Source organism: Solanum pennellii, chromosome 11 (genome assembly GCF_001406875.1).
Source record: "Solanum pennellii chromosome 11, SPENNV200".
In the NCBI taxonomy this organism is placed as follows: Eukaryota; Viridiplantae; Streptophyta; class Magnoliopsida; order Solanales; family Solanaceae; genus Solanum; species Solanum pennellii.
In genome coordinates this window covers 64,958,575-64,970,195 of record NC_028647.1, presented here as the reverse complement: position 1 = coordinate 64,970,195, position 11,621 = coordinate 64,958,575, and the positions used below count along the sequence as shown (strand labels likewise).

At 34.3% G+C, this 11,621-nt stretch overlaps 3 protein-coding genes across 5 annotated transcripts in view; all 3 read right to left on the bottom strand.

The window, feature by feature from the left end:
• Positions 1-759: 759 nt before the first annotated feature.
• Positions 760-3,270, bottom strand: LOC107003040 (probable carboxylesterase 15). Its single transcript, XM_015201283.2, has 2 exons — positions 1,884-3,270; positions 760-1,200 (listed from the first exon to the last, which is right to left on the bottom strand). Exons 1-2 carry the CDS (start codon positions 2,543-2,545, stop codon positions 894-896), a joined length of 969 nt encoding a protein of 322 aa, XP_015056769.1. The 5' UTR covers positions 2,546-3,270; the 3' UTR covers positions 760-893.
• A 130-nt stretch (positions 3,271-3,400) lies between these two features.
• On the bottom strand, positions 3,401-6,126 carry LOC107003041 (protein SPA, chloroplastic). Of its 2 annotated transcripts, XM_015201284.1 has the most exons (4): positions 5,785-6,126; positions 5,530-5,566; positions 4,042-4,125; positions 3,401-3,691 (listed from the first exon to the last, which is right to left on the bottom strand). In XM_015201284.1, exons 1-4 carry the CDS (start codon positions 6,085-6,087, stop codon positions 3,639-3,641), a joined length of 477 nt encoding a protein of 158 aa, XP_015056770.1. In that variant the 5' UTR covers positions 6,088-6,126; the 3' UTR covers positions 3,401-3,638. The 2 variants fall into 2 exon arrangements, with proteins under 2 accessions (XP_015056770.1, XP_027769038.1); XM_027913237.1 differs by lacking the exons at positions 3,401-3,691; positions 4,042-4,125 and adding an exon at positions 4,134-4,799 and having other exon boundaries at positions 5,785-6,124.
• Positions 6,127-6,655: 529 nt separating this feature from the next.
• LOC107004680 (ubiquitin carboxyl-terminal hydrolase 13-like) overlaps positions 6,656-11,621 on the bottom strand; it is a 22,165-nt gene continuing 17,199 nt past the window's right edge. For both annotated transcript variants that reach the window (XM_015202982.2, XM_015202983.2), the window contains exons 22-32: positions 11,201-11,256; positions 10,901-11,078; positions 10,723-10,824; positions 10,549-10,620; positions 10,351-10,416; positions 10,054-10,119; positions 8,595-8,681; positions 8,374-8,490; positions 8,080-8,154; positions 7,905-7,991; positions 6,656-7,270 (exon numbers count right to left, since the gene is read on the bottom strand). In XM_015202982.2, the coding sequence (XP_015058468.1) occupies positions 7,229-7,270; positions 7,905-7,991; positions 8,080-8,154; positions 8,374-8,490; positions 8,595-8,681; positions 10,054-10,119; positions 10,351-10,416; positions 10,549-10,620; positions 10,723-10,824; positions 10,901-11,078; positions 11,201-11,256 (948 nt within the window). In that variant the 3' untranslated portion in view covers positions 6,656-7,228. The remainder of the gene's footprint in view (positions 7,271-7,904; positions 7,992-8,079; positions 8,155-8,373; positions 8,491-8,594; positions 8,682-10,053; positions 10,120-10,350; positions 10,417-10,548; positions 10,621-10,722; positions 10,825-10,900; positions 11,079-11,200; positions 11,257-11,621) is intronic.

The following is an 11,621-nucleotide window of genomic DNA, read 5'->3' as shown; positions in this document are numbered from 1 at the left end:
TTGAATGGTTATATGGAGCCAATTTCAATGTTACTATTTAAGTTATAGTCACAATGTATGAAATTTTGCTAATTTAGCCACTTTTAAATCGACTTCACGAGATTGAGTTCGATGAATATACAAACTAAAAAGATGTTATTTGTTGTTATTCTATCTATTCGAATGTCAAATTTAAAGAAGATTTTACTTTACTCGAAGATTTTCAGTTCGTTTAATAATGAAAAACTGATCTCCGATTGTTTTGGCGTGCATGCTTGGTACCTTTCAGACTGTTCAAGGCACTTCCAAAAAAAAAGAGAGAATTCATTTTAAATGAATATAATTTTCATGCGTTAACAACTAAACTTCACCGATACGAACTTTTAACGTAAATATTTGAAGTTAAGCTTGTCAATTTGTATTTGAAATTTGTCTTTAGTACTCTAATTTAAGAGTTTTAACTTCTATTTATATTACTAAAAATATCTGACACAGTATGTCTGAAGTTCAAATATTGAAAGCGTGAAATTTGACATCCCAATATCTAAAGGCATATACACCTAAAATTCGATCTTTTATTCTAAACTTTCATCATTTTTACATGAACTTAAAATACATATATCATAATTTTTCTCGATATCTTGTTATTTCGCTCTATAATATAGTCCATCTTCTAGTTTTTTTAATTACAAAATTAGAAAAATTTAGTTTTAAATCACAAATACTCTAGTAATGTAGATGACTTTGCATACATGAACAAAACTTCATCACACACATAAATAAATAAAAAAGGACCCCTTGATTTAAACTACTACATATAGAGCAAAATGCACACATTACAACAACAACAAAAAAAGAATTACATTTTAATGAAAATATAACAAATTTTATTGGCAATTTTTTTTTTAAAAATCTTAAGAAGAATTGTCTTGTATGAACTTCTTGATTATGAGCATTAACTTCTTTGAAGATTCTGAATTAGGATTAATAGTGAAAAAACCATGTTGTTGTCCTTCAAATTCCACATATTCAATATTTTTTCCATAATTCTTCAATTTATTTGCATAATCTTTGGCTCTATCTTTAAGAAGATCACATCCTCCAACAAGCACAAGAATTGGATCAAGATCAATATTTTCCAAATTTGGGCTGTTAGGCCCAAATGGGTTCACAAGTGGATGGTCAGTTGTTGATCCAATTGGTATTGATAGCCTCCAAAACCTATAATTGACAAAAATAGCACACATATTAAGAAAATAGCCCTTTTCCATGAAACTTATTTTAGGATGATTTAATGGTCACAAGCTCAAGCCGTAGAATAATCCATTAATATTTGAATTAGGATAGATTGTCTACATATTACATCCTTTGGGTTGCGGTCCTTTCCCTTATCCTGCTAATACATGATGTTTTGTTCACCGAACTTCCCTTGGATAAATAGGTTCAAGTTCATTTCATTTTTGGTGTTTTAGCTTTTGTTCTCACAGTATTTGGGGGGGGGGGGTTTCAAAAAATAGTCTCAATGCGTACCTAGAAGAAGGAAAAACCGTGAATAATTTATGTATAACGAACATGTCATAACTTGATTTTTCCTATCTCGTTAAACTATTCAAAAGTTTTGTCAAAGACCTTGCTTGAGTTTAACTGTCCACAAGTTTTGATCAAGTACAATATTTATTCTTTTATTTTACTAATAAATCGCTCACAATTTTCTTTTTTCTAGAAATGACATATTTTGCATATTTTTTTTTAATTATTCACAAGTTTGTCATAACTTTAGTACAATCTTTATTCTTCTATCTTTTAACTATTTAAACTATGATTTAAAACAAATGCAATTGAAGTTATTTGCTTATGAAAAAAAAATATAACATATAATAAAAACAATGAAAAATTTAGAGAACCTGTCAATAAGCTCAATGTTTAAGAAAGCATCTTTAGGCCCCTCAGCTTCAAATTTTGTCCTTATAGTCCCTCCAAAAAAAGGAAGCAAATAAACATAACCCCTAACTCGAACTGGATCCAGCTCAGCTGAGCCGGCTTTAAGTCGTACCGCCAAATTATGCGCGATGTTGCCACCAGCCGAGTCACCCGAAATAAAAACTCGGCTAAAGTCGGCAACATCCGTAAGCCACGTGTCCGGCTCGTCAGACACGGCTTGGTCCCGAAGCCATTTCACAGCCGCGTAACCATCTTCAATAGCGGCTGGGAGCCGGTTCTCTGGAGCAAGCCGATAGTCAGGAGAGATAACCACGGTCTGGAGCTCGGAAGCTAGCTTGAAACAATAGTTCTGACAGTTAGGCCACGTACGAGAGCTGATACAAAAACCACCCCCGTGAATGTAGTAGAAGACGGGGAGCTTAGCCGATGAGGTAGGGTTAGCCGGCTTGTAGAGCCGGAGTTGAAGATTATGCATGGCTTGAAATACAACATCTTTCCAAAGAATTGAGCCATCATCATGTATAGGAACTTCAAAACTTGGCTTAGTTAATCTAAGTATAGTTCCATCACTATATACCCAAAGTACACCTCTACATTCTTCAACTTCATATTTATTATCCTCCATATACACAAACAAACTCTCAATGTGTTTTATTGTTAGTGTATGATAATGTGCCTTAGTGTGTGTTAAAATAGAGGATTATAGGAGAAAATTACAAAGGAAAAGTTAATAGAGGGTGGGTTTTTTTTTTTTGGTTTTTTGTTCCATTTGATGATGATAAGCAAGACAAAAAGAATATAATAAAATCAAAGTTTGTATTTGTTTGTCACATATGGATTAGGTTTGGAACAAAATAAATGATGATCAAAGAAAAATAAGTCATTTGGCAAAACAATTACTAATAAAGTTTGTGTGAAGACAAATGCTATTTGACAAAATACATCATATTGTAATGAGCTATAACATTTTAGTGTTTTAATTTATTTATGTATTTTATAATTGAGAAATAACGCAGAGTTCGAGATTCGAAGGATTATAATTTTCATGAATAACAGACTTTGAAATCATAACATGCGTTTAAATATTAAGTTTTTCATGAATAACGGACTTTGAATTCATAACATGCGTTTGAATTATAATCAAGATATGATTTTTTTCATTAGAAAGTTCTCTTAAAGTTGAAGGTTAAAATTTAATTAAAAAATAAGGACTTGGATAATAACACTTTTGGTCCCTCCAAGTTATTGATGAGTTTTGCTTTTGATCCTTGTGATATATAACTCACCATATTTAACCTTCAATAAATTGAAATGTATGTTTTGGATACCTTCATGTTCAAAATATGTTGTATTTAACTATATCTTGAACTATGTTACCGTCAAATATGGAGTAACAATACAAACTTAACACAACACATGCGCGATTAAGATAGAACTATAATAATTATGACAAATTTGTGAGTTTTCACAAGCAAAGGGATCCAAAATGCACAATTCAATTGACTAAAGGTTAAATGTGCTTAGACAGATATCGTAGAGACTAAAATCATAATCTACCAATAATCGAGGGATTAAAAGTACTAGTAACCCTTCTTTTTCAAGAAAAATATATAATTTAACCAAAATGAAATAGCCTCATATGTGAGCTTTGTATGTGTGATTTAGCCTCAGAACACAAGTCAATAGCTAGAGGAAAAAAGAGTACAAGTAAGTATATGTTATAGCCTTTTTGAGTATCCAGAACCAGCACATTTCTTGCAGAGTATTAATCCTGCAATAAAAAAATTATTATAATGATCGTTCGATGCATTCTACTCGAGAAAAAATATTAGTTTGACTACATCATCGTCGAGGTGTTCCAATCTGAACATGTCAGGTTGGCTTGATAAACCTAAGGAGAAAGCCGAGGGTGAGTCGGAAACATAGTTCCTGAGGTTCTAACAATAATAAGCAGGAGTATGGGTACATATAGTAAAGGATCAGTTAAGTTCTTTCATGCATTTTCTATGATCTCAAACCAAATTCAAGGGTTCATCTAAATCTGTTACACATGCTATAACTATTCCAAACTAAACGATTACTAAAAACTGGTAGCGCGAAGAAGTTGCAGCTGAATAGTACCTGCACCCTTGCAAACTTTGCAGTCTACTAATCCTGTTTCTTTCTTCATCTTACCATCGTTGCAAAACACGCACTTTGTCCCACCTACACATCAAAACAAAGTTATTAGTAACTTGAATCTTCTTTCCCTTAAGGAACGAAAAGGGAAGAACATCGACAGCACAATGAAATCTGTAAGAAGAGCATATGCACATCACTTTACACTTATTTGCTTGTGCAAGACCTTTTCGTTAGTTTCATCCGTGATGTTAAAACTAAAACAGAATTGGCTGTATCGGAAAGATGTTGAAACTTTGCTCTCGCTGCCCCCTTCAAGAAAAAGAGGGGTGGTTTTTTGGTGATGCATTAAGTAAAAAAAGAAAGAAAACAACAACAAGCAAAGGTCTTTACTATGATTCGGCTAACTTTCTCACCCTTTAGTACAAAATGTGTGTGACCAGAAGCACACCTTTTGTAGCTAAACTAAACTAAGGCCTTACTCAACTTTCAAACTACACCCTCGAGGATTGCTTCGATCCATACAGCATGGTCCAACAGGGAAATGGAGATCCAGAGCCCACAAGCGAGGGTCAGCAATCCACTTAGTGCACTGGTAAAGTGGTTAGTCTCAAACCATTAGGTTTGCAGCTAACCGGAAACTATCATATACAACATCAGTATGCTCTCCAACGATTACTAATAGAATCCTTGGCATCTTTCACCTTACAATCCTCCTTTAATACCTTCTAGAAGCTGTTCGCCTAGGGAAGAAATGAAGACTGCAAGAAGTATTAGACTTTGCTTTTATTATTTATAGTTTTGATCTATTGTATATTTGACTACAGGATTGTTGCATTTCTCCTGATGAAGCACACAAAATAACATCCTAAAACAAAATCGATATTCAAAATACATCATAAATTAAAAAGTTCACACCACCTCCTGAACATGCCTTGGCCAAGCATGCCTAGCTAATTGAAACATGCCCTTCCACTCACTCCATCATGAAGATAACATATTTATCAATCCACTTGTTTAGAGTTATATATCAAAATTCCGAAAAAATAGTTGCCTGCATAAACGAATAAAGCAGGACCTAACATAGAAATAACATCTTACTAGTTATTGATGCAGCGTCAAATGGCTACGCTATAACTTATAAACAATCCTGTAAAGCTTTACCATATCAATAAGTTGTCATTTGTCTAGTTTTGATCACGATAACAACTCTTACACGATTTTATGATACCTTTCAAGTACTGTAATAGTTTTTAACTAATATTGCTTATGGACTGAGATATCTTACAACTTGGAATCCATAACAGATTCTTAGTTCAGCAGTTGGACTTGACTTGCACAGATAGTTTTTCCTTAGCTCAATTACATCAATCTATATGAAGAACATATATATACATACATATATATATATATATATACACACACACACACCACACACATAAACATACACACATAGCAGTAATTAAAACCAAAATAAATAAAAGAGCTCACCATTCCCAGCACACCTATCACAAGGAACTGGATCTCCCTGCAAATATAATAACAAACACTAAAACTTAACAAAACTTTAAACAGCTTGATAAATCAATAAAAAAAAAAGGAACTTTATGACACCCAAGATAAAGAAATTGACCAATAAACTGAAAGCAAGTATCTTTGAGAAAAGCAATTAAAAAAAAGGAACTTTATGAAACCTTATGATAAAATTCAAGAAAAGATAAGATTTTTTTTGTTCTTTTTTTTTACCTTGAGGCCAAGAAAGAGGGAGAGAGCAATGGCAGTTAAAACACTGATAGTAGCAAGAAAAGTTTGAGTATCCAAAGGGGGTGAATCAAAACCAACAAAGAGCAAAATGGGATGATGATGATTTGTGGGGAAAGGGAAAAATTGGTGAAATTGGGAAACACATGATGTTGACAAGACTGGGAATTCAAGCTTTGTTGGAAAAGAAGGACAGCAAGTAAAAGGGCATAAGGATGAACAAATTGTTGTTGAAGAAGAGAGAGAATGGAAGGGATAGAGGGAGGAGTGAGAGAGTATTGTTGCCATTGGAAGTTAATTTGTGGAGCTCAGAGCTTCCTTTATGTTCACTCTCTTTTTTTTTTCATTCGGCGTTTGATATTCGTTTTGAAATTGGATTAATCGGTATTTTCCAAGAAAAATCATAATTTAGTATAAATTTAGCTCCACTTTTTTTTATTACTCCACAACAATTTTTAGTATTAGGTTCAATTTTGTAAATTTTATGGAGTATATATTTGTATCCTTGAATATCAAAAGTTTTTTAGAGAAAATATATGAGATATTGACAAATGAAAATAAACTAAAGATTTAAGGTGAAGTGTTCACCAGATTATTAAATCATCATTTGGCAGTGAAGTCAGTATTTCTTTTTTTTATATATATACAGATATTCACAAAACTCTGTTTAGTATGTTTTAATAGAGAGACTATTAAAATTAGAAAACATTTAATGAAAATTCACAAGTAGAGATTTTGCAATTTAATAGACAAAAAGCATTTTACTGAACATCTCAACACGAATCCAAATTAGTCGGGTCCCCAAAAGTGGTGTTCCATACACCATATGAGAACTTTAGAACTGGAGAAAAAATTGTATCTATCCATCGTTTCCTTTCAAATACAGCTCCAAGATACAAACAAAAACAAAAACAAAAAACTCAACAGATACTTGTGACAAACAATTTGTCATTCTTAATTACTGGTTAATTACAATAGCAAGAAATTACCAAACTTAAGGTTACACAATTTCAGAGGGAAAACCTCAAAATCTCTACCAGAAAAAATCACATGTATAGAGCCCAAAAATGGCAGAAAACTGAGTAGTACTCTTCTCCTCAGATAAAAGTCAGAAGTGAATCAAGCACAATATATTATGTATTCATTCATTTGTTCAAAATTCTTTGCCAATGTATGGCTCGCTTAACTTACACTTGAACAGAGAGAGAGAGTTATCGATGGGCCATTTACGCATCACTTGAGTTCAAGTACTGAGATATGGATGCTGCATTAGGATCAAACTTCACATCCATATCAGAATACAAGATGCTTCAGTAACAAAAATCATAAAACCCTGTACAGACTCGAACTGGCTTCTAACTTCAGGGACAAATGCAATGGTCAATCATAGAATTGAACCATCTCACAATCTTCATTTTCAGCAGCGTTACTAGTTGTAAATTTTAACAGGCTTCTCGTACGTCGGACGATTCTGCAACATGGAAGAAAAGAGTAGGTATTATTCCGAAATGAGGAGGTCCAGTCCCATTTATTTGAATACTCAGCAGAGTAAGGACAGGTACAGCTAGAGACATTCACAGTAACCAAAGTTCATCTCATGGAAAAAAAAAGAGACGGTAGAGCAGGAGCACATTGAAGTAAATCATTGCAATTTGTACATGAATTCAATCGGAAAATCAACATTTTATTCGGTCGTTAAGCCAGCTTTGCATTCTATACTAGAAATCTGATCTCTCCAATTCCTTCCAGAGATTCTACTAATGTAACTAGGTTATGCTCCCAGGCGAAGCGCCGATAGAAGCAGAGGTATTCAACAGAAAATCAAATAAATCTTAAAAAGTCATTAGATGTTTGTCTTCATCCTCAACAGATGGAAATTCTCTGAAGTGCTAGATGAATAATGATAACTATGGAACATAGGCTGCACAGAAGAGAGAACTCCTGGTCTCGTAACCCGCCAAAGTCATGATAGAGAAACCTCAAGAGTCCACTCCACGAGTCAAATCTCTCTCTGGAACTAACTTTACGTATTTAAGCAGTTAATTTTTTTCTTCTTTACCAATTACAGAGTATGCCCACGAGTAAGAACCGAGCATTCAGATTACCTGATATGCTGCATTAATCCTTTTAGGGGCATTGTCAGAATGTTCCAAGCCAAGATACTGCTCCCAAGCACCATAAACATCCTTTCGCTGCATGTTAACAAAAAGATCCAAAGATGCAAAATTACAGATTCATTTAGTGAGAATTTTAGCGGTGGAGGGAGTTGGTGTTTAGTACCTGGAAACGGTTGAACAATATATCTGAGTCCTCAAGGTACTCAGGACGACCAAGTGAGAGGAATGCAAATTTCCACTGAAAGTTGTATAAAATGAAAATAAGAAACCAAGCATCAACTACATACATACTAATCCAAACCATTCCCGATTCCCCCTCCCCCAAACAAACAAAATAAGATCAAGGAAACCAAGTACTAACCAATATACGAGTAAAAATAGGAAGCGATTATAGTAAATTGGTTTGAGTATAATAGTCATTCATAGGAAGATGAAGCAATGTCAAGTTGCAAAGTACCTTAGCAAACTCTTCATCTGGGACCTGCAATTTCTTCTGTATTCGCACCTTCACTTGAGCTAAAGTCTCACCCTCATGGATAACCAAGAGGAAAGGTTCCCCAAAATTCTGAATTTGCTGTTTCAAATGTCAAGAAGTAAACAAAGCTGCATGAGACAAAATTCCTTTTCTCTCGTTCACCTTTTCCCTGTGGGTCAGGATACGGGGGAAGAGAATCTTACCATTTGGTTTTGTGCAGTTTCTTTAGTGAAGTGATACACATGAATCAAACGAGCATTCGGGCCTAGATTCTTCTCTTCTTCAGGAATCTGCAGGGAAGAAGAGAAGATTCAGATTAATAAACTGAAATTTAACAGTGTCAAATAGTGTTTTTGGCCCTAGACAGGTAATTGAGTTGCCGCTTCATATTTATCGTCAAGGACGTTAGTAAGGAGTAACATGCCAATAATATTCAACACCTGACATTTAGCATTAGCTATTATTGGGCTTCTATGCCATATTGTCCACACTCCACATGTACCCTAGAAGTGTGGGGATGTTAAGTGTCGCACTTTGATTGAAGGAATGGAATGTTGTCTCCTTAAATAGTCTTTGGATAATCCTCAATAATCAGTGACAAATCTAGGATTCGTAGAACACGGGTTTACCACTTAAAAAAGGAAGAAGAAAATGTATTAAGTGGGAATTGATACCTAGACCTCTAGCTCTAGGTAACAACATTCAACCAAGTGCACAATTTAGTTTTCTTGTAGCAATAGTAGTAAAAGAGAACATTATACCAATTTTATGAAATATATACATAAAAAACCTAGTTTTACAGTGAGAAAACAGGATCACGTGCCCCAAAATTTAGCCTTACATTTTCCTCGGTCAACAAATGTCTATTTTGGGGGATTAACTCAAGGTCCATTTTCTTTCTTTACAGCACAAATTCAGATGAAAGTATCAAAAAAACTAAAACCTTTTCTCGTCTGCTTTAGTGTTATCAAAGGCGAAAAGCACAAAAAAGCTCTAAGGTCCGTGGGGGCTTTAAGCACAAAGCACAGGCTTTAATGAAAAAGGGCTCAAAGGAAGAAAAAAATACAAATTTATATGTTTATGACCAAAGAAATGAAAAACAATTATGATAAAGTGAAATATCAATTGTTTATTGTCACTTATTTAGCAGAGGCTCATTGGCAAGAAAACGTTTGTTTTAGAACCTCGATGACAACACCGAAGCGCACATAAAACGAGGCAAAGAGCTCAATACGTTTTGAGCCTCGCTTCAGGGCTTAAACGCGCCTTTGACTACACTGGTCTGGTTTTACACACCACTATTCTTTAGATTCATAGATCTATATCATAAGACTATCAATGACAGCAGTAGCTTGTAAAGGCCCTACATGATTTCAGTCATTTTTATGACCAACTTGTAAGTCAAAGTCAGCTGCATCTATATGTGGTAATTAGTTTGAGAGAAGGGGGTGAGGAAGAGAAGGATAAAAGCTTTTGACCACAGGAACACTACAAATATTTGTTCAAGTTCTTGACCTCAGGAAAACTACCAATATGTGTTCAAGCTTTTGACTATACGAAAACTCACTACCTTACCCACCACAATGGCCACTGTATAAAGGCCACATGCAGATATAGTAGGGACAGAAGTGTAGAATTAGAAAAGCGTGTGTAAGAGAAAACCTCTTCGGCCCGCAATGTCCAGTACTGGTCATTTATGTTCTCTATCTTCTCACTTGTTGGAAATATCTGCATGAAAGCAATAATTAAAACAAGAGGTAAATATAATGGAGATAGAGACAATGTCTACAAACAAATATATTGGTTAACTATTTATATTATTTGTAGACTTAAAGAGTTTCTGAGCTTATGTCATAACGACTAGGACTTCTCCGGAGGCAAATATTTATGGCGACAAAAAGAGAAGACCTAGCTAAGAAGTATAAAATGAAGCAAATGTTGAGGGATTGAAACCAATACCTTATAAATTTTGTGGTAGAAGACCTCTAGCAATCTTAATTCTGCATCTGGATTTGACAACTCAACCTGTTATGCAGCATAGCAGAGAAGCATCAAGTAAAGCTAACAATATAGAAGCATCAATAAAGGAGAATAGTAAGTTTTCAGTTCACAGACACGTTGAAAGTAGGGAATATCAGACCAAGTTTACCATTTTACCTTTGTCTTTAGATCATTAATTACATCACCAACAGTAGATTGTTTTGGTAGTCTGATAGTGTAAGTGACCACCTACATAGCGAAGGAGGAGAAATTTAAGTAATTATCAAAGCAAGAATTCAGAAGTAAAAAATTGTGCTCGTAAATCAATGGAAATCAGAGCTGCATGCTTACTTCATCTTTGGTAGCATGATGAAAAGCTACTTTTAAGGTTTTTAAACCTTGCAATTCTGGCAAAGGAATGTCCAGTACTTCATAGTACAAAATATCAGATGTCTGTCAACGAGTAGTTAAAATAGTTAAGACTTTCAGGAACTAATGTTCATTATTATTAGTCAATGTTAAAATTCACCTGATTGTAGTGGACCAGCATATCTCCAAGGGTGTCAACACCTCTGTACTTGATTGGCTGGGGTTTAGGTTGCTGAGAGTAACAATTATGGGGTGTGAGCCTTACTTTGGATGGATCATCCAAGCCAAGTCGCTGAGCTACTCTTTCCACAACTTCATCATATGTATTAATCTTTGACCTTTTCATAACAATAAAATGTTTGAGAAAGTAATAAAGATAAAACCTAGAGGTGAATCATCTACTCTACCTTTATAATATATAATAAAAAAGAAAAAAGAGTTGCAAAGTTTTAGAACATACAGCTCTAAACAGAAATCATCCTCCTTCAACTTTTCTAAGGATCGGAAGTGAACCACCTGTAAGACATATTATAGTAGATCATAAAATATTTAACAAATAAATAGTTAAGCCAAAGACAAATGTCAGTGTCATATTTCATTGAATATGGAACAAGACAAGGACATCACAAAGTTTCTTTTGGAAGTAAGGTCTATTTATGCTTAACCGATCTCATGTACAAATTTCTGTTCATTATAAACAGAACTTGATTTTGTTACCAGGGAACCACAAGTAAAAACTTTTTTTAGATAAGTAATAAAGGTGTATTATAGATGTAAACCAGCAAAAAGGAATGTTGGTAAATAGTACATCCAAAAATTGTTTATTTATAGTAAACGCAAGGAACAAAGTGGGTGCCCCGAGGTCCCCCTCCCCCCCCCCA